This window comes from Lingula anatina, chromosome 1 (assembly GCF_051362555.1).
Source record: "Lingula anatina isolate TDL-2025a chromosome 1, LinAna3.0, whole genome shotgun sequence".
In the NCBI taxonomy this organism is placed as follows: Eukaryota; Metazoa; Brachiopoda; class Lingulata; order Lingulida; family Lingulidae; genus Lingula; species Lingula anatina.
The window spans coordinates 57117793-57145532 of record NC_141767.1 but is presented as its reverse complement, the minus strand read 5'-3'; the positions used below and the strand labels follow the sequence as shown (position 1 = coordinate 57145532).

The 27740-nt window shown below is 33.9% G+C and overlaps 3 protein-coding genes across 6 annotated transcripts in view; 2 read left to right on the top strand and 1 right to left on the bottom strand.

The window, feature by feature from the left end:
- Positions 1–9056, top strand: part of LOC106171461 (uncharacterized) — a 20514-nt gene extending 11458 nt beyond the window's left edge. For 2 of the 3 annotated variants that reach the window (XM_024075817.2, XM_013551828.2), the window contains exons 13-17: positions 921–2067; positions 2305–2349; positions 3990–4252; positions 4411–4626; positions 4810–9056. In XM_024075817.2, coding sequence (XP_023931585.2) covers positions 921–2067; positions 2305–2349; positions 3990–4252; positions 4411–4626; positions 4810–5019 — 1881 coding nt within the window. In that variant the 3' untranslated portion in view covers positions 5020–9056. Of the gene's footprint in view, positions 1–920; positions 2068–2304; positions 2350–3989; positions 4253–4410; positions 4627–4793 lie in introns of all 3 variants that reach the window. The other variant, XM_087000306.1, reaches the window with a different exon arrangement.
- LOC106171452 (uncharacterized) lies at positions 7075–24964 on the bottom strand. Its single transcript, XM_087000304.1, has 18 exons — positions 24799–24964; positions 20487–22359; positions 18843–18989; positions 16795–16900; positions 15833–15909; positions 15152–15289; positions 14722–14798; positions 13100–13169; positions 12669–12746; positions 12373–12501; positions 11889–11951; positions 11563–11669; positions 10806–10983; positions 10438–10561; positions 10079–10191; positions 9845–9965; positions 9507–9611; positions 7075–9298 (listed from the first exon to the last, which is right to left on the bottom strand). Exons 2-18 carry the CDS (start codon positions 22311–22313, stop codon positions 9252–9254), a joined length of 3507 nt encoding a protein of 1168 aa, XP_086856430.1. The 5' UTR covers positions 22314–22359; positions 24799–24964; the 3' UTR covers positions 7075–9251.
- On the top strand, positions 24833–27740 carry LOC106171454 (large ribosomal subunit protein uL15). Of its 2 annotated transcripts, none has more exons than XM_013551806.2 (5): positions 24833–24946; positions 25210–25273; positions 26017–26092; positions 27139–27310; positions 27529–27740. In XM_013551806.2, the coding sequence occupies exons 1-5, from the start codon at positions 24944–24946 to the stop codon at positions 27655–27657; spliced, it is 444 nt and encodes a 147-aa protein (XP_013407260.1). In that variant the 5' UTR covers positions 24833–24943; the 3' UTR covers positions 27658–27740. The 2 variants fall into 2 exon arrangements, with proteins under 2 accessions (XP_013407260.1, XP_086856443.1); XM_087000317.1 differs by lacking the exon at positions 24833–24946 and adding an exon at positions 25003–25038.

Here is a 27740-nt window from a genome sequence, read left to right as displayed (position 1 = left end):
TTTCCAAAATGACCTTTTCTTTATTTTAATTAATTTTTTCCGTAGGAAATTTATGGCACATTATGGTAACTCCAAAATTATAACATTTAGTCCCTTATATCTCCAAAACTGGCAGAGATAAGTCCATAGTTACTATTGAAGTTGAATAGGAAGTCATGTACTGGCAATCTTACTGTGACCTTGAAATTGACCTTTGACCTACTCTTCACCATGCACTGAACTTTGCAAATTTTGCCTCCCTTTTATCTCCAAAACTGGCAGAGATAGGTCCATAGTTTCTATTGAAGTTGAAGAGGAAGTCATATAATGGCAATCTAAATGTGACCTTGAAATTGACCTTTGACCTACTTTTTATCATGAATTGAACTTTGCAAATTTTGGTTCCCTTTTATTTCCAAAACTAGCGAGATAGGTCCATAGTTACTATTGAACTTGAATAGGAAGTCATATACTGGCAATCTAAGTGTGACCTTGAAATTGACCTTTGACCTACTTATAATCATGAACTGAACTCTGCTAATTTCTTTCTCTTTTAACTCCAAACCTGGCAGAGATAGGTCCATAGTTACTATTGTAGTTGAATAGAAAGTCATATACTGGCAATTTACTGTGACCTTGAAATTGACCTTTGACCTACCTTAACTTAACTTTGATTGTACCATTTTAAGTTATATATATTTTTTGCGTATTTTGAAAATTCTTGTTGATTACATTTTTATAGCTTGTCAAGCATAAGACTGGTGGCTGTGTCCCTTATTTTGTGTATGTGGGGGGTCTATACGAATGCGCTTGCTCCAGCTGGTGGTACAACATTCGGAGGCGGTATCGCCTCTCTGATCCTCTAGTTTTAAACTGTTTTGGCATGTTTAAGATCTTATATATTTTTCTTTTTTTTTTAATATGAAAAGCTCTCATTTCAGTCAGGTGCTGGTTACTACAGCAAAAACTTACTAATACGAGAAGAAAGAAAAGATGAAATGGAAAAAAATGAGGAAAACTTTGGCTCTAACGCACCACTTGACAAAACTGAGGTGTCTCTACAGAAATCCATCAGGCAACCTAATCTTGAACAAGAAAAAAGCACTGACACTCCTGAAAATTGCAGTGTACACAAAAAACAACTTACAAAATGTAATGGTGAGGAGGAAGCCATAAGGTGTAACCTAACTGACCACACAGGAACATGTTTCAGTACAGTTGATCGTGCATCATCCCTACCTTTTATTTGTTCTAACATTGAGAGAATGCCTGTTGTTGAGATCAATCAAGGTGTTGAGTTTGCTAAACCTAAAATAGTTGTGAATAAAAAGAAGTCTTATTCATCTACAACTAAGTTCGTCAGACCTACTGCGGTAGTGAAGGAAAAGGAATCTGTCTCATCTAAAAGCAGCACATTGTGTCACACTGTGAAGAGAGCATTGCTGCCAACAAACGCAATTAGAGATTTCCCATCAAACCCATTTAGGAAGACATATGGTTGTTACACAGGACCAGTGAGACTTGTTGAAGCAAATAATTTAGGTTTGGGGATGGAATCGGCTGAAAGCAGTGAGCCTAGAAGATTTCCTCCACAGACTGTCCAGGAGGATGTGTGTGTTACACCAGTAAATCGAAGATGGACTCATAAAGAGAACATTCATCCTAAGCAACATTACACTGTAGCAGACAGAGAAGATACAAGTGTGACACCAGTCAAACAAAGAAAAATGCAGGGAAAGAGAGAGGGTATTTGCATTACACCAGTGCAACAACGGTGGTCATATAACCAGGAATATTGCTTTACAGCCCCCACAGAGAGTAAGAGGCACTTGAATTTTCAAGATTCAATAATAGAAAGCTCTAATCTGCATGGAGAGAAAGTGGAAGATTCTGCATCAGAATTTGATTGCAACCTGGTTAAACAGGCTGAAAAGCCAAACCATGATCCCAGTAAATTGCAAGAAAATGTGCCCAAGATTACAAGACCACTTACAAGGCCAGTAAAATGTAAACATTCAACTGACACATGTTTTGTGGTATATTATGATGAAGACTCAAACCACTCTGCACCTGAGCAAAATGAAAAATGTATGTGATTGATGTTGATACTTATGTTGATAAAAGAATCAATTTGTATAATTTCTGATTTGTTCACTAGCAATATGTGATTTTGCTATATTATTTTGAGAATTTGTATTACTGTAGAGCACATTTAAATTCTGTTCTATAATATTAGTTTTATACATATGGATTATTGTGCAAATATTAATTAATTAATTAATTAATTTTTAATTAATTTTATTTTATTTTGTTTTTCACATGTAGATCATTGGAAGAATACTGCAGACAAGAGCTGTTCTAAATGCCCAGGTAAGAAACACTTATTGTACCACCAGCGCAGCTCTGGTGGTACACATAGTTTTTGTCCCTACTCGTACCGTCTGCCGTATCCACCGGCTCCGCTACCACATCACCATTAACGCTTCTCCTCCTAGACTACAAAGCCCTGTTTACCTTTCTCTTGGATTTAGGTCACATATAATCTCAACTTGCTCCACGTAAATTTGGGCTTTGTCAGTGCATCGGTCTAGGTGTGGCAGTCGTCACAATGCACCTCTGTCCGAAATTTGCTAAATACCTCCAAAACCAAGGAATTATGGGGGAAATTACTATAGATTGCAAATATGCCCTTGAATTAGACCTTTGACCTTTATTTTAGGGTCAAATGGGCCAAAATTTTCTGAAAAAAAGGAATTCTTTGCAAAAAAAATTTATTTGTGACAATTTTTAGAAACTACACAGACCTAGGCTCTCATATTACAGTGAGAGGTAACAATTAGGGACTTCTTTAATCTTCAGGGGTTTGGGGTCAATCAGTGCATTTTAACAAGGAGAAGCAGCCATCAAATGTCAAAACTGAAATCTCTCCAATTTTGACACCATAAATAGTAGAGACCTCTTGTTTGCTGTATTTTGTAGAGCTTTTCAAGCGCAATACTGGAGGTGGTGTCCATTTTTTTCCCATACAGTTTACAAACTGTGCTATATTTAAAAAATATATCGCAATATTCAGTGCTGAAAATAAAATTACACCCATAGTTACTATTGAACATGAATGGGAAATCATATTCTGACAATGTAACTGTGACTTTGAAATTGACCTTTGAACTACCGGTACTTTTCACCAAGAACTGCACTTTGCAAGTTTTCTAGTCCTTATGTCTCCAAAACTGGCAGAGATACACCTATAATTAGTTGAATAGAAACTCATATACTGGGAACCTAACTGTGACCTCGAAATTAACCTTTGACCTACAGTACTTTTCACCATGAACTGAACTTTGCAAATTTTCATCCCTTATATCTCCAAAATTGACAGAGATATGCCCATAGTTACATTGAACTTGAGTAGGAGTCATATACTTGCTATCTATCTGTGACCCTGAAAATGACCTTAACATACTGTACTTTTCAGCATGAACTAAACTTTGCAACTTTCCTATGCCTTATATCTCCAAAACTGGCAAAGATACACCCATAGTTACTATTGAACTTGAATAGAAAATCACACATTGTTGTATAAGAAACTACTAGTGTTTCATTTGTGACCTTGAAATTGACCTTGACTTACTTTTCACTTTGAATTGAAATTTGCAATTTTCTTGTCCCTTATAAAACTGGCATAGATAGATTTTACCTTTTACTTATCCCCATGATTAAGTTATAAATTTTTCTTTTTCGACAAAAAATTGAGAACTCTTGTTGCCTGCATTTTGTAGAGCTTGTCAAACACAACACTGAAGGTGTTTACTCCAGTTGGTGGTACAATACCCCGATGCGGTTTCACCTCATTTGAGTTGTATAAGAAACTAGTAGTGTTTTATATGCATTTTAGGGAATCCATACTTGCTTCAATCAAATGTAACTTTAATCATTATACACTTTTATGAATCCTTTTAAAATGCGTGTAGTCATGCAGAAAGAGAGTTTTGAATGATACTTTTCTTTAGGTTGTCAGACACCAGAAGTTATTGGATGCCCTGTGCTGAATAGTAGAACATTCAACATTGCACTGGAGACAAGTCAGTATGCTTGTGTCAAGCACAGGCTACTGAGAAATGTGGAACGGCATCATTTATCAGTGGCAAAGAAGAAACAAACATGGAAAAAAATACCAAGACAACCTTTGTCAGAGTTCAGTGAACCTGGAAATAAGAGCATACATGTATATGACTTTCTGAGTTCAGAAACAGAGGATGATTTAGGGAAAAAGGTGAGTTTGAAATATTATTTCTACATCTATGATCATACATGTATAACACCTTGAATGTTTAACTTCTGATAAACTAACATAAAAAGTTGGCAAATGATATGGCAACCAGGAGTTATTCTCAAAATCAGTTTTATTGAGTGCAAAATTTGTTATGCTAGGTAACACCACCTTCCAGTCCCATTTCATTTAATTTAAAACCTAAGTCCACCATACCAAGACGCAGACAGAGGAAACCTTATACAGACAAAGAATTGAGCTACTTGACAGAGGGTGTTTGTAAATTAGGAACAAGATGGAACCAAATTCTATGCACATACCCTTTTCATCAGTGTAGAACTTCAGTAGATTTAAAAGAGAAATATTACAGACTTAAGGTAAGTTGGCTTTCATATTTTTTGGGACCAAATGTAACTTTTGATTAGTAGTGATAACTATTGAGATTCTACTACATACAAGTGTATCACAAGTCTACTAATCTTTTTGAGTTTATAGTTTTCTGTCATCTCCTGATCAACTATAAAACAAGATTTAAACATTATAGCATATGGACTTTACAGAAAGAAAAGAACATGGGAAGTAACCAAGGCCTAGCTCTACATTCTTTCAAACCATTCTCATTGTGTGAATTGCGTAGACTAAAAAGAGGTGTACGCCAACATGGTTACAACTGGAAAGTGATATTGAGAAGTTTCAAATTTGACAAGGAGAGAACCCCTGCTGATCTTCGCACCAAGTGGAAAACTATATGCAATGTGTCTTTACTGTAAGAATTAAAAAAGTTTAAGTTATTTTGTGTTAAAAGTTCTCTCAAAAAATTGAGCCTTCATATAATAATTGTAAGTCTTTAGCCAAAGAGTAATGTAGTACAGGCATGGTTCTTAAAAAGATCCTATTTTATAATATAAGTTATGTGATTTGGTCATTTTTTTTAATTTTCATGGGAAAAATCCCCATAAATCCATGAAGATAAAAAGATACATAAAAAAAACTGATAAAATGTATATTAAATTAAGCATCAGGAAACATTAATATTAAACATATGATGTACATAAAATGTACATAATCTTTATCAGGGCATTTGTTATTATAAGTGGTCTTCTTTTTTTTTCAAATAAAATTACACCAATTTAGGATTTTCAAGTGATTTATCTTGTTTAATTTTTATTAAAATGCCCTCTACTTGTTAAAATTTTACTTGTTAAAATGCTGTATCAAGAACTATATCACAAGCTTAACACTTTCACCAGAAGAACCATCTGAGACTTAGAAATCACCCCAAGATGTTTTACATTATAGCCCCGTCACACTTAATTAGAATCAGCAGGAATCAAGAAGAATGAGGCTGAATGAATAATTTTAAAAATCCGCACCACATTCGGGAAAAAAGTTCAAATTGACCTTAATTCTTGTAAGAGTACCGTTGGAATACTCAGAATGCGCTTGAATTTGCCTGGAATGATAAGTGCACTTTCGTATTAGCTCTCAAAGGCAGTTTGAATGTAGTTGGAAAACTAGGAATATATATAATGCTGTCAGAAGGCAGTAAGAATATTTAGAATATACTTTGAATGGCGTACTAGTGTAGTTTGATTGCTGGCAAAATTAATATTTCAGCTCATCCGAGGCACATTCAAAACATTCTGGCGGGATTTTATACCCCCGTCACACTAGAGGCGGAATGATTAAGAATGGCATCGGAAATACAATTCTTTGTGCATTCCAGGATATTCGAAGAGCATTCTAAAAATTCCGAGTGCATTCCAAGTATTTTAACCCATTCTTGTGGCCGGCTCGAATGTTTTGCTCATGTCAAAAACTTTTGAAGTGCATTCCAAGTGGAAAATTATCGAATGGCATTTGAACAGTATTTTAACTGCACTATGACTGCATTCTAAATATTCTCACGGCATTCCGACTAGTAGCCCTTACTCTACATGCTTAGCACTTCATGATTCGAAACATTCTGATCAGTTACCATTCCAGTGGCGTTATTTATACACTCTTGGCATCATGTTACATTCTTAACATGTTAGAAAGTAATTTTGAGTATATTAGGTATTTCAGCTGCATTCTGTTTGAATTCTTTATAATTCAAACCATCATTGGCAGCCATACCGGGAGCATTTTGACTGTATTTGAGCTCGCCTCGTATATCATTCGAGGCACCTTCTTACATACTTCAGCCTGTATCCGGCCAGCAGTCAAACCACACTCATACAGCATTTAAATTTCATTCGGAATATTCTGACTGCATTCTAACAACATTCGCAATATTCCCTCCCGATTATGACACCAATTTTTCAATTAATTTATTCCAGCTGGTTCTGCTTGATTCCTGCTGGTTCCGGATAAGTGTGACGGGGGCCTTAAGTCACGTGCCAGTTCAAATGTCCCTCGAATGTGATCAGAATGTTTCGAATGTTGCCAGAATGCAGTTAGAATATTTAAAATGCAGTCATAGTGCAGTTAGAATACTATTCAAATGCCATTCAATAATTTTTCACTTGGAATGCACTTCGAAAGTTTTTAACATTCAGGCCGACCACAAGAATAGGTAAAAATATTTGAAATGCACTTGGAATTTTTAGAATGCTCTTTGAATATCCAGGAATGCACAAGGAATTGTCTTTCCGACGGCATTCTTGCTCATTCTGCCTCTAGTGTGACGGGGGTTTTAATAGGAATGTACAACAGTGATAGATATAAAGTGGAACAAAAGTCTATGTAGCATTTGAAAATCATGACGTGCTAAGCATGTAGAGTAAGGGCTACTAGTTAGAGGCATTTGAAGAGCCTTTTGTTGGTATGAATAACAAGAGAAATTATTCAAAAGGGTTTGCATCCTTTATTAAACTACTATGTTTAAGACCAGCTTAAGTACAATTGTATGTTAGCTCTGGATAATTTGTTATGCTTTGCCCGTTTCTTTCTATTGCATGAATGTTTAAATTCAAAAGTGACTGCTTTCAAGAAATATTGAATCCATCCTCATTATCTTTGGTTATTTATTCTATCTATTATTCTATCTATTCATTCTGATGAACTGCTCATTATCTTTGGTTATTTATTCCATCTATTCATTCTGATGAACTGTTCCAAGTTTTCTGAAGTACATAGTGTAAGTGTGAAGTGTTTATCTTATGACACATTGCTTAATTATGCAAATAATAACATAGACTGTCAAAGAGAGAAATTATGATTTTGCATCAGTTTTCCAAAAGTTACACTAATTACTCTCTTTTCAATTGAGAAAAATTGTGAATTTTACAGATACTGTATTTTTTACGTCATAATTTCTTAAAATCACATTTACTGAGTGGCAGCAACCAAATTTAAAAGCAGGTTATTCTATAAACATATTCTATGCAGTAAAAGCATCACAAATGCTATACAGAAATATAATTTTGTTATTATAAAATTATGTATCTGAAAAGTTGATAATATTTGCCCATTGAAAAGATCAGTCATTATCTTATACCTTGTGCTAATATCATATGAGTACACAGATTTTTATCATTTAATACACTATCTGCCAATTCATTTCCATTATGAAATTAATCTCATTCATTGGGGCACTAAGTGAATTACTAATATTTCTTAGATCTGCACAAGGAATGCCCATTCAATAAATGCACCTGCATTGGAACATTGAAATTTCTTTCAACCGTGCAAGCACATCTATAATATAGGTAAACACTAGCTAAAGGAAGTACAATTTAATTTGTGTACAACTATATATTTGGCAAACATGATTTTATGCAAAGCAATATAATTGATTTTCACAAAAATATTTCAATACTACATTGACTTGAAAGCATGCTATCTACCAAATATACACAGTCAACTTAATGTCAATTTTTTAATATTTTTAAATCCATGTTAACAATAAATAGACAAAACCTGCTGTTTTCATTATTCTATGAACTTGATTGATAATATTGTAAACAAAAGATTGTCAATAGAAAACCTTTCTTGCACATGCTACAGACTGAATGAACATACAGATTGCTCTATGTTATTTAAATACAAATGCTTTTTTGAGCTTTCAATCTATTTATACATATGACAAAAGCAACACTTTGCCCCTGGTTATCAAGTAATGTTTTTATGGCATGTCAGTAGTTTAAAAAAAGCTCTTGTTTACTCTAAAACAAATTTAAATATTTTTGACCTTAACAGAAAAATAAATCTCATAATATCAATAACATGTTATACATATGATTACATTTCTGTAACAGTGATCAACAAACATCCAATAAAAGATTGAAAATAAAATTAATCTGAAATTATTTATGCTATTTGAATAAATATTCGCCTACACATCCTATCAGGAGATGTGCTGGTATGCAGTCTATGTAAAAGATAGACATCATTTATCTAATTATACAGTTTAATAAAGGGAAGTTTGGGATGGAGGAGACATAAAGGAACTTGCACCACACTGCTATCAATTTGACTGCACGGTCTGATCTTATGACATAAACTTGATTATGTAACAACCTGGAATACTGGAATGCATTTTAAAAAAAGAAATAATAAACAATTGAGACTTTACATCATTAATATTTACATTTAACAAGGGGACCATTGACTCAAAATGAAACTATTTGGATGTATAATGCCTTATGCTGGAAGGTGTTTATTTCTGTACAATTGATCCTCTATTTAGCTTATATATTCTAGCTTCACGCATATATTAAGTACCCTGTCATTTATTTACAACATTTCACAGCTCACTAACACGATGAATAAATCTCTATATTAACTTCACATCAAACTGCCTTTTTATTTATTCATTTTTTTTTTTAAATAACCTTTTTCCAGTTTGATCTTTTGAAATGAGTTTAAACTGGAATGCACACAGCTTAAACAAAACTATCATGTACCAAGACATCAGTCACTGTTAGGACCTATATACATAATTTTTAATCATTTTTGTTCTCCTGCATCTTTTCAGCCTGACCAGACATCCAAGACTCAAAGACCTGGTTGAGCAAATTTAATTTTCGGAACTCTGACGGACAAATGCCTTTTTGATGTGCTTCCCTGAAAATAGAAAGATTGAAATATCTATTGGATTTCATGTGCAGTGATTTCTGTGGATGTTAAGCATAACCCAGAAAATTGCAATACTAATTTCAACCAGCATATTTATTTTCAATTCATTTAAACAGGAAGGTTGATACAAATAAAATAAACATTTCAATAAGTTCAAAAGATCAAAGCTTAAGTAACATTTTATTTATCATTTTACCTAAATTTTTTACTTTATTCCCAAAATCTTTCACATTATCTCTGAAAGAAGGTCCCATTTCTTCAAGTTCTTTCTTGTATTCTGCAATCCGTGTTTTAAACAAACCTGCAAAATAAAAAAAACAGTAAAATGTATATATTCTTGCTAATTATCTTTTAATGTTCTTTTGCTACTAATGTGCCTCATAAAACAATAATATCAAATGCATTTTTTTTTTGTTTGTTTGTTTGTTTTTGCTTTGTATGATCAATTAACAGTTCGATGGTTTCACATATACTTTTTCAGTCACTTCTTGTCAACTTATTTAGATGTGGTCTCTTAAATTTCAATTCACATACTGAATTCACTCTGTTCCTCTTCCTGCTGTCTGACAAATACTTCAAACAGCTGTGTCTCACAGAACCATCTTAGAAACATCCTCAAAGTCTTAGAATCGGCTGCTCTGGAGAAAGCTTCTTTCTAAAAACAATAATTCACATCATCATGTTAAAGAAACAATTCATTGCATATGATATTTTTGAATGTAATCAAAATTAGGAGAAATTTTAAATTGCTCTGTAAAGTAAAATTACCTGCAATGACACCTCTCCATCCTGCTGTTGCCCAATGTGGTCCTCAAAATGACCAACTGTTTCCACAAAGAAACGCATGAATGATTCCGAGATCATCAAATTGCTGGCTATTTCTGAAATTAAGTAGTGACTCTTGATATCAGGGATTGCAACTGACATGGTTTAACCACTCAGGAATTCAATCACAATAAATGCATTCCAAGTGTTGTACAATTTTACTCAATGATTTTACAAAACACAAAAAAAATGGGAACAAATAGTCAATTTGTTTTATTCAAATAAGCCTGATCTGAACAAGAGGTTCTCCTTATATTCAAACTAATACATCTCTTGGCAATTTGAAATAAAAAGATGCTTACCTACATCTTCTTTGCCCATTTCAAGAGCCATGATCAGGGCCTTTTGACATTTTTTTGGCAGAATCTTTTCTTCATCACCTATTGCATTCTCCAGGTGCCCACTGTCCAAATCAACAATAAGAACCTACAAGTATAAAAATGTATTATTAATATTCAATTAAATAATATAACCAAATTTTCAATGAAGCTCATCCAATTGGCGTGCTCTTTTATATCATATTTTGCAGCTATTTAAGGTGTCACAACTGATTGTGAATATCTCAATCTCCTGGATCTGTCAGTCGCGCATTTAGAGAGTAATACTGAGTGAGGGTTTTTGACATAAAATCTGTGTAAAAAGCTTATAATAAAACTATATAGATGTCTACCTCTTCCAGTGGCAAGTCATCCAATTGATCCTTGAATGCAGACAAAATGCCTATTATGTATGGAGTGGGACTGCAGCAGATGTCAATCAGACCATCAGGTAACACAGAGATATAGGTGTGCTGCCAGGTGAATGGGTACAGTAACGCAGTGATGGCCTGCACACACGCTGTCAATGTACTGGAACAAATAAATATGAATTTGCCCTGGAGATTTAGTCACCAAAAATTTTAACTAAAAATGTCTTTAAGTGCTTCCATGACATGCATGCTCTTAAACAATCAATTAAACTTCTATCTTATGGGGGAGGGGGAAGTCAAAGAATTTATCTTCAAACAAATGGCTGATTTCTCAGTTTATTAGCATAGGTTTTGATCTAATATCAGTGTATTTGAGGTCTGATAAAACAATACTGATTAATGTCATCAACAAACATAATACTGACTAATGGTATGTTTGACTTTTTTTTGACGAATCAAAGAAAAAGCAATGCACTATTAATCAGACAACATTAATGCCGGATGACAGCAATAATGCAACTTTTGATGTCATCTTGGAAGAGACTGACATTAAGGAATAGAACTGTAAAATGACACAAACAGACTTTTGCTTTTGGTCAATATGTCACTTTGAAGACCTCAGAAAAGTGATTTATCTGGTTGTAGTAAAAGTGATTTATTGTGAATACCTCTTTTCTGGGGTCTTTAAAACCACATACTAACCTCAGCTTGAGAAGTCTTAACTGTATAAAAGTATTACCTCAATTTATTGGCACAGAACAAAATTCTCCTTTCCAGTAATACTGAGGCAAATACCTTCACCACTTCAAGAATGCCAAGGTGTTGGAACAGGCTATTATAATTCACCTAAAATGGGTATTTTGCTTGGATAAAAAAATAATTTCCATAAAATGTGTTGCTTTTGTATTTAAAGTATTGCTCAGATTGTAATGTTACAGATTAACATAATACAAAATTATTTCTTTTTCTTATTTCTAAATTCATTTTATCCAAACAGCCTTTTTTTGTTATTTGCTTATTGTCATTTAGGCGGGGGTGTTTGACAAACAAAAGGAATAAACTCACATGTTCTAATCTGTTGTCTGATCTTCTCTTCAGCTCAAGTGTTTCAATTTCTCCATTTTCATCCTAAAATGAAATCAAACACATGTTACTATTTGGTTTTTTGTATATGTTTTTGATGACTCACTCCATTTCATGACTGGGCTGCAATGCTGAATATAGTTGTACGCTGTATATTTGTAATTAGTAACTGGATCTACTGATCACAGAGACTTTTCACCTACCCTCATGTGCCAACAATTCAGAGTCAGTTGTTTCAATAAGTGAATGAAATGATGAAGATACATATAGGTTAAAGCATAACTTTCAAAAAAGTATCAGTTCTAACCCATTTTCAAACAATGGTTCTGTAAGGGTGCTAAAATGTGCACATCTTTGATGACAACTACAGACTGTGACAGGCTATATGCTAATCAAAATGGTTTTATTCAGAAATGATAACCCTAAAAATAATCTAAAATGAAGGCATACAGGTCATTCCCCTCACCATGTGTCTAATCCTTATAAGTTTCCCTGGGCTAGGTAAAGGTTTACCAAAGGCTGCTTGAATAAATTCTGTTACTCCACTACGTGAATCTTGCTGAGTAGAGTGAATTATGTCCATAACTTCCAGAAGCTGAAATAATTTAAGAATTGATAAAAATGGCATTTTTCTTGAATACTGATGAAGATCATTATAAGATTTACTAATAGTTATGACACAAAAGACTCAAGGGACAGCATAACAAACAAAGCATGATTTTTAAGTGCTAATTTCTATATAAATAATCCATTTTCACTGACCTGAGTGTACAGACCAAAGGCTCCAAGAGGACTTATTATACAGTACACTACAGGCAACCTGGGTTCACTCCCTGGGGGCTTAATAAATGTAATAACTGGGTTATTGAATCATATTATTCAATACTAAGATCACCAAATGAATGTTCAATAATGAATGTTAATATTAACTGTACATATAAGACTCACATTTTACTACAACCATTCTTACAAATATTTTGTCAATTACCAGAAAATGAAATGTTTAAACATGGCAATGCAACTACCAGGGTACTTGTAATTTGTTGGAAGTCAAACGAAATATATGTGTTATCATTTGCACTAACTCTGGTAATAAATAATGCTACCAGCAACTGAAAATACCTGACACATATTCCTGTTCAAATTTTCACACATTCTACAAATAAATATAGTATTTAGTGGCATACACTCACCAGAACTCTCCTACAAAAACCATAGTCCCGTGTTCCATCTTCACTAGTTAAGACAAATGAAAAGCTCTCACTGAAAACACCAGAAAAGTTACTTTTAATAAAATTTATCTTATAATGGCTATTTGAAAAGCAAATAAATGTACACTTACAAATACAGTTGCTTCATTTGTCAAATACATAATAAAAAATGTGTATAACTAGGCACTGGTACCTATTTTAAGATGCATAAAAACTCAATTTTTTGCTACAAAAGTGGACTTAATATCACCACATAGTTTCAAATAATGTAATTTAGAGAAATGACAAAAACATTGTTTCATTTGACCCCCCCCCCCAAAAAAAAAAAAAAAATAGATATCTGAATGGATTTTTCTGCTACTTGCTTGCTTTGCTGCAAATAATTAGGCAAATAATTAGGTCAGATAAATAGGTCCAATTTACGACCAAATTTTTATAGAAGTGTCATTTTAAAGCTCTTTTATGGCTCATCGACTAATTCGGTTAATCCCTTGGCATTTTAACTTTATTTAAGATGTATAAGAAACTAGTAGAAGAGGTTATATGCATTACTGAGAATCCACGCTCCTTTGATGCTTGGTTCCTATGTATCTTTAAAGCTACCATACATTTTTCAGTTACTTAAAACTGTATGATTAAAAGTATATAAATTTTCAGCAAAAAAAATACAACATTACTGAAAAAGAAAGGGGTAATTTGTGCAAACATAGTTCAGACATGCTGATTATTTGGCCACCACATAATTCAAGTAAGTTTGCAGCAGAACAGAAGTTCTATTTTCCAGATATCTTGGTGACATGCAATATAACGCAATATAAGCAATATTACATAGTTATCTTAAAGCACAAGCTTGGACTATAATAAAAGTACTGTATAAGGATACAGAATATATTTATTAATATAGCTATTTATATTGTTAAATAATTTCTATTGAATAAACTTTGAAGTTTACGTATATTACTTTAAGGATGAAGACAGGAGGTGGGGGCAGGAATATGGCTTCTTAACCAACTAAGATATATAATACCAACATGTTGCAGAACAATAAAAAGCTTATTTCAACAGCTCTTCATTAATTTCATACCATTATTTCCTTAAGTAATAGTTACATATGGAGATATACTGCTTAATTTAGTGATAGAAATGTACAAAATATATTTTCATCATTTTGATGCAATGATACATGATGCTTAAGAGCATAATCATAACCAGTTTTTCTATTATTTACTACTGATACTGTGGACATTCAGAATATGTAACCCGTACACGGCTAAGATCCATGAGAATTCAAAGTCACACCTGAAAAATGCCAATTTGTAAAAAATGAAAAAATTCACACAAAAAAAGGAAGAAAAGTAATCCCATCAAGCTGTTTTATTAACTCCAGCTTTTTTTAGACCCATGAATCATGCCCATACATTTGAGCATAATAAGCAAGTTTTCCTTTAATTGTGGGTTTACAAATAAAAATTCCAGGAAAGTGCATGGCCACAGCAATTCAAGACACAGGTGATGGTTATACATCCAGACACACTGCGTCTGTACATAATTTTCATTCCCTTATTTATAAGCTTTATAAAGCATTAATTAAAACATCTGTTCACCTTTCATACTGAAGCATTGGTTTCATTTGCTGGGCATCTGGGAAACAAAACTGAGGAATAGCTGCTCTCTCTTCCACCTAAGTAAAATATAAATAAGTAAAAAGGAGAGATGAAATGGAGACACAGACAGAGAGATAACAATATTCCAGTAAATATTCATGTTAATTTTGTTGAGTGAGTTAGGGAGTGGAGGGGTTGAAGGATAACACGTAGTTAATTATTAGACATATCCCAAGTCTGCTGACAGTTTATAAACCTAAACATGTTCCTGTAAAGTTCAGTACAAAAATGCTGGTCATCACAAATTCATCTTGAGGGACAAAGATTGTGACATTGCATCAAAATAACCAAAGAAATATTTTAGAAAGACCTTCATAAATTGCGCATATAGTTGGAATTCTTGTATTTCCACTACACATTCCAAACTTACTGTGGGAGGAAATCTGTATGTCACACATGGTCTCATCATGCCATCTTCTCCAGGCTGGAGTTCCACAATCATGGCATACTCAAATAACTGGGGGTAAATTTTCTCCTGAAATTCTTTAGTTCTCTCAAGAGTTGCATACTGGAAACAGAATAGTTAAATTTCAGTAAAGCTGGACCTAGAAAGCTGGATGCAAAAAAACATATTCATTATGTGCAAGAAGTCTTTTACATGACTCAAAGAAATCTTTACATTATCATAGTGCAATGCCTGCCATTCATAGTTTTGTCAAATCATTTTTTATAACTGGTAAGCATTATTTTCTTTTTGTATGATATTTTTTCATTTATAATGAAATAATTGTCTTATTCATCAAAAAATGTTTGCCTACAGCACCAACATATTTGAAAACATGCACATATAACATACACTTATATCAGCTCTATGCTCATCCCATATTCTTTATGTCATTTGTTCAAAATTATTTGTTCCTGACTTGGGGACTTTCATTATTTGCCAAATTTTGTTTGGGTTCAGTGGCACTTCATAGTATTGATCTTATAAAAAACATTTCTTAATAAACATTTGTTTTTTATATTAAAACAAAATTAAATCTTTCCAGTCCCTAAACATACCTAAACACATCTAGAATTGACTTGTGACCTTTATCATAACGCTACTAACCTTCTTTTCCTTGAGACTAAGAACATAAGTGAGCTTCTTCTGGACTTCCTGCTCATCATAAATACTGTCAGTATCATCTGAAAGTAAGCATAACTTTCATAACGGATAGGGGTGGCAAATTGTTGTGCACACTGAATTTTTTGTTTGTGAATTCCATCCTTTCTCACCTTATTTATTTATTCAAAACATTTATGTCTGTTAAAAAAAAAAAAAAAAAACGATTCTCCACATTCCAAGCCCAAATATTCTTATTGCACATGGTGGTTGTCCCAAAGAATTACTGACAATACATGGCTGTCCCATGTTCAGTTATCTATATAGATGGTATGACAATATATATCCATTATATAAGCATATGATATGAGAGTAATTCTGTCAATCATGGATACATACCAGCAGCAGAGGAGTCATCCATATCAGCATCAGTAGAGTACAAAAATTCACATGCATGACCTACTATTTTTTCAATTTGGATAACAACAATACAACATAGCGTTATGACACACATGAAAGAATGTTTTCTATCACAAATATCCACAAATTTGACAAAAACTCCCATACTTGCTCATAGCCCTTTATTACAAAACAGAAATGTCAATGATATCAGTAAATAATAACAATAAGAATAATTGTCAATTTTCATATAAATGAATGACATTATTAGTTCTGTTCTTAATACCAAAATGCCTTCTTTATAAGATATGAGCAATGAATACAGCTGTGACTACCTGTAATTAGATTATTGTATCAGAATTTGCACTTCTGTACACCACTGACTCACAAATATCACCAATGACAAATGTGTCTGTAATAAACATCTTATCACAACTCCTATTCCCATCAGTACTCTCAGTGTATCTGTACTTTCTCTGCTCTCTATCTCTCTCTCAAAATATATAAATAAGAACTTAATGCATTACTAATCATCACTTGAGGCAATTAATATTGCTATGTACTCTTACCAGACAGTGCCTCATCATAGATGTGCTCCTCTTCTTGGTCGTCATCTATACCAGACTTCACAGCCCTGCGTAGAATGGAAAAGGCTTGGCGTACCTTTTGCTTTACCTACAAATAAGGTTCACATATAAGAGCATAAAAGATTTATAAGCAACATTATTCCAAAGTCAAAATTTATTATATATATTTAAACTAATATTCAACAAGGCAGCAAAGCTGTCAAATGTACAGACAACAACAAAGAAAAATAATCCAATCAAGTTGGTTTGCCAATTTGAGCTTTGTGTCAATCATTCTTGTAAGTTACAAAATATTAAGTAACACAGTTTTATTTTTTAGAGCAGTACACAAAATATTTTTCATATATTTTGATGCAATGTTAAAAAATGCTTAACAGCTTATAATCACCATCAATTTTATATCATGCACTGTAGGTAACATAGATATCTAGAAAATGTGACTAGCAAAGGTCTTATTACATAATACACAAAAACCAATTTACTTTCATTTTTAAATGATTAACTAATAAATTGTACAGATTGGAAAAATGTCAATAAAACAATTTAAAATATCCAATCTGAGATTCTGTAAATAGTGAAAGATTGAATCTGACAAACTGCACTGATATGAGTTTAGTTCCATTTTTGACACTTTATTACACAATAACAGTTTACCATCATTTGTATATAAGCAATTTACAAAATTGTTAAGATGCAGAAAATGTCAATGAACACTTTTACAAATATAATAAGTTCAATACTGAGACTGTTAACATGCCTAAGAATTAAGTCTGAGGAAAACCCATTTTTAATACACGAAACAGCATAACTTCAACAAAAGTAAACAAATCGAGATAAGTTTCGATCATGATCTAAATGTCAGACCTTTGAGTAAGTCATGCAAGTTTCAAAGCAAAATATCACATGGTTTTCCTTTTATTTGTATAACGGTGGATAAAATATGCTGAAAATAGTGAAAAAAAAAACAGCATAACTTTGACTCCCTCCACAAAACTTTATAAATCTTATTTTATTTGAGTATATGACTTTTATCTTGTAGTATGCATAATGGCAGATACATTGGCACTTTTTGTTAGTTTGCAGGTGAAAATTTTCATGAGAAAATAAGAAAATTAAAAATGTGTATTTTACCACCAATGACTTCCCTATGAAAAAGCTATTTATTTGATATTTGGTGATTATTTCAGCATCTTTCCTTTTAGTAAACTTTATGAAGAATAAGTTTGATGGTAAAATATTGGGTGAAAAAAATGAAAAAAAAATTATGAAAAATCTTCATTTTCATACCAATGAAGAAAAAGGCCCTATTTTATATTTAGTCACCATACCATTATTTTCCACATAGCTTGCATTGTGATGTATAATTTGTTAGTATTTGAAAGTTTGGTGGTGAAAACTTTGGTGAAAATATATAATTTTTTAAAGCAAGTATTCATCTTACTTCCTGTAGGATTTGGACTACCATGTCAAAATGCAACATATTTCATTTTTAGCTCAATAAGAAATCAGTCCCCTTGGCCTTTTTATTGAATTCTTCATATATAGCAAGCCCAACAAAAGGAAAGATGTTGAAATTATCACCAAATATCAAATATTAAATGGCTATTTCATAGAAGAGTCATTGGGTGGTAAAATACACATTTTTAATTTTCTTATTTTCCCATGAAAATTTTCACCTGCAAACTAACAAAAAGTGCCAATGTATCCTCCAATATGCATTCTACAAGATGAAAGTCATATACTCAAATAAAGTAAAATTTATTAGGCTTGTGGGGGAGTCAAAATTTCATGGGGGGAGTCAGATTTTCTTTATGAAATTTTGACTCCAGGAGTCAGATTTTCATGTTACACAGGCTACGGCAATAGTGCTCTTTACTACTTTTTTAATTGTGTAACAACATCAAATGTCAAAGTGTCACAGTGTTAACACAAAAAAACAGTGACAATGTATGGCTTTATTGTAGGGTCAAAGGCAGAGATAAGACATCTCCGGTACAATCAATAGAAGAGTTACTAATTATTAATCTAACCTGAGGTAGTTTTCTTCGCATCACTGGAGCATCTGTCCCATTATAGTTGTGCATATTCTTAAAGAACAATTTTTCATTCTCCACTGGATCTGGTAATTTTGCCCTTCTCTCCTTCAATCTGCTAGAATTTCTTCTCACCACATTATTCTGTGAAATAACACATTGATTTTAAAATCAAAACAATGTTTACCATTGCTCTCTCTCTCTCTCTCTTTTTTTTTTTTTATTTGTAGATATTATTTGTGCAATTGCTTTAGTGTAATTTTATCAACTGAATAAAATAAACATTTGTAAAAATACTAATCTTCCAAAAATGTATTAGGTTTGTGTGGCATGAAATATCTAATTAATACCAATTTGTTGGTCTGACATGTCACCAAATCAATGATTTATGTTAAAGGTATAACAATTACCATAATTTAATTTAAGACTCCATCCTAATAAGTGCACAAAAATATATGATTATCTTAAAAAGAGTTTTAAGTGAGGCTTTTGTCCTATAATTCATAAACTTATTTTTCTAATTCATGGATGTGATTTGTGGAGGGGGGGGGGGGGAATTGACAATGTTGTGCAATTATCCCAAATTTTTTTTTTATTTAAAAATCACATCCCTGATTATTTTTCAACCTATCATTTTTTTTTTAATTTGAATAAATTCATTGTTTTAGAGATTGCTTTTACAAATACCACATTTGCCACCGAAAAATATAAACATGCCTACTCTGAAAATTTATTGGATGCTGTGTTTAATTCTGGAAAGGGGAATTTCTAGACTACCTCTTTCGTCAATTTATGTTTATGGCATATGTTTCCAACACATTTAAAAGATGTACGTGACATCCATGACAACAGCAACAACCACTAACTTCCTTCTTTGAAAAGACTTTAAGAGGTATAAAACAACCCTTCCTAGTTCAAAGTTTATGCCAGTATAAAAGAGTTGTTTTTCTCCCACGGCAGCTTGTGTCAAGACAAGTCACCCACAACAGCTACAATAACAGTGACATCATTTTCTAGAAATTCTCCTGTAGCGATCAAATAACAAGATCTTTTGGTCCATGGGTATACCCACATACAGTGCCAGTGGATACCCTGGATGAATGGCAAATTTTAGAAGTGTTCAGTATGAGTAACACATTCCTCGCCTACAGCTTGGTCCATTAAACCACCTGACACTAGTCATATCAGTAAATTTATGACCATTGTTCTGAATTGTACAAGTGAGTGGCCACTTGCTTCAAGCATTATTTCAACAACAAAAAGGGTCATTATACATGTTAGAAATTACTTTCCAGTATAATTGCACCATTTTTTAAATGAGGTTGCTTCACTACAATTGAGCATTTCTTGCTCTGAATATATACATTTACCCAAGTATATTGAAAGTGTGATTAGCATATATTATAATCATCTAGTATGCAACATCTTTCATACCTTAAACATTTTTATTGTTATTACCGCACCGTCAAACTCCATCCCCTTCAACATCCAAAATGGGAAGGTTAATAAGACGATGCCTCTTAATTAAAAATATGTAACACTGAACTTTACTTTGATAAATTTATCAGAAACATTTTTTATCATTAAATGTCAAATCAGGGAAGCAAAACCTCAACTTTATAGTCCTGTAATTGAACATACCTCCAAACTGCGGGACCCTTTCAGTGCTACATGGGTGTTGCTCTCTGGGATGGCATATCCAGACTTATCCAGCTTCACCTGTCTGTCTACCAAACCACACTCCCCTTTCATTGCCTCCCCTGACTGTATACTCATATGTTCCATTGGATCTACATAGAATGGACTCCCTGATATGTAGGAATCCACTATTGGTTCTAGCTGGGGCTCTGAATATATAAACTCATCACTTGCATAGCGTTTTAAACTGTCATCTCTATCAGGCTTGCTGAGGTGAATTGGCTTCCATTCTTCCTTAACATTTCGATGTCTCTCCCTGCCTGGGGACTTGTTAGCAATGCTTTTTTCTTGACTGTTTACTATTTCTATGCTAAACCGATCTCTCTTGGTTCCTTGGTGTCTTTGCAGGAGAGGGGGTCTTGGGGGAGGTACTGGAAGAGGTCGGTTATTGTGGTGGAATACAGCAGTATTGTCCCCTGTATATTCTTCTATTTCTTCATACTCATGGTCTGATGCACTGGTGTGACTAACAGGGTCTGGTTTTAGGGAAAGATAGCTTTTCATTTTGTAGTTATCATGTTCAAATGTTCTGGGAGGCTTAGGGGGTGGGGCCATTGGTTTTGCTGTACTATGAGGTACTTCCAATGTCTTCCCATTGCATGAAGATATAATATTCTTGACATTACTCATCTTCCCTAATGAATAAGTTGAATCTTTTATTTCTGGAGTATCGTTCTCAGGTGTCAATTTATGAGTAGAGACCTTTTCCACTTTCTTGCTTTCAATAATCGAGGGGTCATTTTCTTTCTGATCAAAAGTTGGCAAATGTTTAACAGAAATTGCAGAAATAGGTTGCTGTGTTTCTTTCAGGGTGTCTTGATGGTTTATCAAAACAGCTTGGGTGTCACTTGCTGCCCTTGGTTTTAAAGGAGTTTTATCCAAGATAATATCTCTGGATTGTCTATGGGACAATTCTCCAGAGTTTGTTATGATGTCTGACCCCCAGCTATGACGCCAAGAAGCTCTGTCATTTGACATCGGGTATGTCAACTGGTGTTCTCCAGAGTTTTCAAACAACATTGACTTTGCCTTCACTGATCTACTGTCAACATTAGCTGTTTTCTTCCTTAGTTTAACCTCAGATTTTTCTGTAAGAACCACAGGATTATTTGAAGGGCTTGGTTTAGTGGGAGTTGGATTTTTATATTCTTGCCTGCCACCCATCTTTTGTCCTTGTTTTACTGGATCAGCCCCTGGGTCAAACAGCTGACTTCTTCTAGCTACAATGTTTTTCACTCCTCTTACGGATATGTTACTACCTGAATTTCTTGTGAATATCATTGCACTCCAGGGAACAAAGTTACCACTGACTGTTGCTGGCACAGCACTGTCATCATCAGTTGCCTGAAGTCCCTGTGATTTGAGCTTCATTGGTTCTGGTCTATTACTGGAATCTTGCTTGCTGACCTGGACAGTATCTGACATTTTCTGTAATTTTTCCTTTGGTTTATCTATATTCATTAATGCAGGTTTGAGAACTATCTTTGACTTTGCTCTTTCACTTGGCTTTATGTCCCCACCCTCTAAGTCTTCATTTGTATTTGACTGCTTTCTAAACGGTACATATGGATTGCTGGGTCTGCTGTTACCTTTATTAACAGTTGAAGTTATAGCTGGCTTGAATCCTGAAGGAGAAGGTGGAGTCTTCTTTATGGCTGGACTGCCACTGGTTTCTTCATTTTGCTTGAACTTGAGCAGAAGTTCAGACACAGATGGCATGGTTGTCTGGCCTAACATTTTCTTTTGTTTAATATTGGGCTCTCTATCCATTCTTCATCCAGCTGTAGAACCTCTGCTTTGCCATTTGAATGTTTGACTGAAATATAAGGGTAGAGTTATTTGACCTATTTAGAATGTTCAAATATTCAGTGTTCTGTATGCTGCAGAGAAAAAATGTGACCAATAAATTTTAAATGCTATTTGACTGAAAAACTGGATTAACAACTGTTCTCTTCATGTCACAATGTTTTCCGGGACAAGTTGTTTTCTCTAGATACTTTGCTATACTGTGCAAAAGTGCAGTCAAGCTTGTAATGAAAAAAGAAGGAACTTTCAGCACTTTTAAGTGCTTAGTGACTCACTAAACGATTTTCAATATGTTACATAATTTACATCCTTCATTAATAAAGGAGTAAACGGTATATTTTTAGAATAGACTGCAAGAAACAGTGAATCACAAAAAAGCACTTAACTAATATATCTAGCACTAAATACAAGAAGTTTTTATATGTTACTTACAAAAGTACAGTCACTCACATTTCCAGTTCATATATACCTCAGATATACCTCAAAAACATTTAACCAAGGTCAGAGAATAAGAAACTCTATAGACTTGCTTTTGATCTGCTCTATAAACACTGCTATGAAGTCTTATATCACATTATGGTGAATTAGAGCAATAAATAGAAGTTTATTATTTTCAACATTACTATTCATTTTTTTTTTCGTGCATTGGTATTTAACTTTTCATCCCTAACAAAACACTATTTTTAAGTAGTTGTTTAAAGGTAATGTCGTATCCTATTTCGGGTTTTCTCAGCAAATTAAAGTCATAATAACTCTTCGTTTTGGCCAAAAATTGGATTTTCCTGGAAAAAACGGCAATTTTCCCGTACTTACCAATGGCCAACGACCCCATTCCTGCATTCAAAGTTAATCCAGGGTTTTTTTCCTAAACGTACGGTTTTTTGTTAAAATCTCTTAAGAGATTTTAACTGACGGAGCTCTCTCTGACATTGCAAAGTCACTGGTGACCTACTTAAAACCGCGGGAAAAGCAGACAATAACAACACTATATAAGATTCATGAGATATATTCGTCTTTTTGTTAAAAATGCATTTATATCCACAATGTGTGCCATTCTGGGCATTTCGTTATCCGACGCACTGTACAAAAACTCGCAACTTACGTCTGAGGGTTTCCCGCCATGTTATTTTGGTCTCGAATGAACGCGAGAATCCGCGTGACACCATTACGTCATTAGCAACGAATGCACTTGTCGACCGGAAAAAAAGGATCGAAAGCCCTATTGACAAGCACAGATTTTAGTTTTCCTACAATAACGGCCGTTTTAGTGGTAAAATACAATAGAATATATTTCCATGCGTTGTTTACAATGTATGTCATGCGGATTTTTGAATCTCAAAGGAAGAGTTATTATTGCTTTAAATTTTCTTCAGAGAAAAAAGAAACATTCTCCTACTCACAAATCATTGTTACACCAATCCCTTGGATTTGATGTTCATTACCATTTCTATTTGAATAATTTAGTTCTAAATGACTGACGTGTAACTTAGACTGTTGTGTCATCTTTTAGAGAGAATAATCAACATCAGGAACAACAGTACACGTAGACTCGGACCTTTTTTATTTGAGGGGTTTCATTGTTTTTAAGGTCAGAACAGGGGAAAGATAAGTGGCTCTGCAAAATTAGTAAACATAGAAAATATTACTTTGGGACATTTTCAAATTCAGTTAGTATACTAGTACCTTTAATTAAATCACCAAGGACTGTTTTGCCCTATATACTGATAAATTTATCCTAAAAAAAGAGGTGAGTAGTCATTCTGCTCGTACATGTACATGTAGAGCTTGACAAAATAAGTTTACCTTTATTGCTTCTTAAAGGGATAACAACTCTTCGTTTTGGCCAAAAAATGAATTTTCCTGGAGTAAACAACAATTTTCCCATACTTACCAATGGTTAATGAATCCATTTTAACATTCAAAGTTAGTCCCTGTTTTTTTTTTCTAAAAAGTTTGGTTTTTTGTTACAATCTCTTAAGAGATTTTAACAGAGTATAGCCTTCAATGGAGGTCAGGTGGTCTAAAGACAAGCTCAGATATCAGAATAATAGCTATAACTGCTGTTTTTGTGGTAAAACAGAATATATTATATTTCTACGAGTTATTCACAATGTTTTTATTGTGAAATATAGATCTCATACGAAGAGTTATTATCCCTTTAATATAAATAAAATATATTTCATTCTTAATTTACCACGTCATTGTCAGTATGTCATAAAGGACGACGTATTTATGCAGACACGCATTCTGGTACAAATGTCAAATACACACGTACCAGTACAATGCACATGTTCCTGTACCAGTATGATATACTGAAGTAGTCTGATTGTGATACACTCCGAGTCACACAACTGCGGCAAAATACACACAAAAGCATTCACAGCAAATAGGATTATATACAAAATGCTGTCTGAACCTGAAATGTGAAAATATTAAGTAACTAACATACCATATTATGCTTTCGTTGCTTTCTTTTTCAGTTTCAGTCATTCATGTGAACTTCATGACTTCGCTTCCTCGTTTGTTGATCTTGGCATATCCCATGATTCTTGGAGCGGAAACAGGAGTTGGCCTCTTTTTCGTGACCATCCAAAATGGTAGGACCAAGTTTGTGTTTCTGTGAGCCCATAAAAATAAATCGAGCAACATCATTGTTTGCAATGGGCATATGCATCTGATTTTAATGAAAGTATGTTAACCATTGTTTGGTTTACTAAAGAGGATACCAACATGTGTTGATACGGACAAAAGTATAGAAGCCACCTTCGCAAATAGTTGGCATCCTCTATTTAATAGTAAACCAGCACCACAACGTGTGCATATAGAGTCTGTTGTTCAGATATTCTGTTTTGATTTTTAGACCTCCAAGAGGAAGAAGACTAGGAAGCTTAGAGGCCATGTCAGTCATGGACATGGGCGTGTAGGTAGGTAACTTTGATTTCCAAAAATCGTAGCTAATTGTTAAAACCGAGACATGAACAAAAAATTCAAACTTAAATACAGATTTTTAGCTGCAGATATTTTACATGCCACATGTGGGCTAGCTCCTGTCGTCATGAGCAGCTACTTGACCCAACTGGCGAGCCGAAAGACTCCAGGTGTTCAGAAATTACATGCAATTCTTTTGGTAGCGACTGCCATGAAGGGGGGGGGGGGGGTTTGCACACCTTTCAACTCTTGTAATACGTTGTTGATAAGCAGACCAATTTTAGGGTGTCACTAAATTGTGCAATACCAGGCAACACAGCACAATATACTTGAAAAATGAGTGCAGTCATAAGTAAACATGGGAAACGGTCATTCCCAATAAAATAGGGTGATATAAAAGCAAAATATATTACTAATATCCTTGATATAACTTAAGAAATCAGCATGATATGTTTATTGTTGAGTCATTGTTATTGCCATACTGGACCTTATATGGGATTCAACCTGCACCCCAACTAAGTGGAAATTACTGAAAATTTGGTGTGCTGCCACTTGCACAAATGTGTGTGAATGTATTTTACAAACAGTTTAGATATTCAAATCTGATTTTGTATTATATATAATACATATTTATAGGGAACTTGATTTTACAACTTCCCTTGAACAAAACATTAGTTTCCTAGTATGGCAATTCACCTTTGAAACACAGAAGACTGATATTATATTCTTTGACTTTCAGGTAAACACCGTAAGCATCCTGGTGGTCGTGGTAATGCTGGTGGTCAACATCATCACAGAATCAACTTTGACAAATAGTAAGTGAACAGTTGGCTTATACTATTTATATTACTCCAGTCATGTTTTAAATGTATTCCAGAGGTTCTAAGACAACTGCCTCAGTTTTAATAAAATACGTTGATGTAGTTTGATTTTAATCACCTCCTACACCCACATTCCTTTTGTTGTGTTTTCATTTTGATCAACAGTTGAGTGGTTCACATGTAGGCAAGGGGGTTTGCAATTGAGTTTATACTTCCTGGAGTTCAAGTTAAATTGTCTTTGTTATCCTTAACTTGAGATTGCATCATTGCTTGTCTGCAGTCAGTTTCTAAAGGCTATGTCACCAAATGTTTTTGTAATATTTGTGTTACATATAAGGGGAATCAGACATTTTTAAGAAGCATTGTGTATCTCCAGTATCTACACACTATTTCTGTAGGTATTGGTCGTCTAAACAATGCAATAGTAAAAGGCAGTGATTTAGCATCGTTGGGTAGCTACTTGATTAGTCACCCTGGTTCACAGCTGCTACAACTTTTCTACCCTCTACCAGGGCAACAGATTGATTTCTCACTAGATATTCACTGATATGTTTCTGGTTAAATTCTCTGTACTGTGGCCCTGTAATGAAATCTCGAGGATGATTACATAGCTATTAATTGTTTGCATAACTACTCAGGCACTGCCACTTAACAAGTACCCCTGACAGCAATCAGGACAGTTAATTGCTCTTCTGTGACAACAAAAATAACCCCTTATGAATAGCTTGTGACTTCAGGGTATTCCTAGTTTTAGCAGACAGACAAGATGGGTTGCATAATGAGCATTAATCACATCAGTGCAAACCCTAGCTCCCACTGAGCTCCTGCAGAGTGGGTACAATACCATGTGCACACGTGCAGATTAAATTTAATAATAACTGGCCCACTGGTAGAGGGTTCAACTTTTCTATACCCAACAAATTAATTTTTTTAATTTGATAGTAATTCAATACACCTTTTCACCAACAATAACCTATGAAATGAAGGTGCATGGTAAAATATTGCAATCCCATTATTTAATTGCCTTTGGTCTATTCTAGCCATCCTGGTTATTTTGGAAAAGTTGGCATGCGTCACTACCACCTGACAAAACAGAAATACTTCTGTCCAACCGTCAATCTGGACCGTCTGTGGTCCTTGGTCTCTGAGCAAACCAGAGACTTTTACAAGAAGAAGACAGATGTTGCACCAGTCATTGATGTTATCAAAGCAGTGAGTATTTTTGAAGAGGCTAAAAAACTTTGCATGTGTAAAATTCCAATAGATATTTGTTCTCATAAAAAATTCCAAATCCAGCTTAATGAACATCTTTGATATAATATGTCACTTAAGTCTTTGTCAACTTGATGAACTAACATTTTATTTGAGGACACTCTTGTGTGAGGTGTGCAATTTGATGCAATGGAGTAATATTAATTTTCATATTCCAGGGTTACTACAAGGTTTTGGGCAAAGGGGTCCTTCCCAAGCAGCCTGTTATAGTAAAGGCCAAGTTTTTTAGCAAAGCTGCCGAGGCTAAAATCAAGGAAGTAGGGGGCGCGTGTGTCCTCTCAGCCTAAGAGACTGATAGCAATTACCACTCAATTGACATTTCTGTACAAAGCCGAGATATGAAGAGAAAAATGAAATTATGTGAAAACTG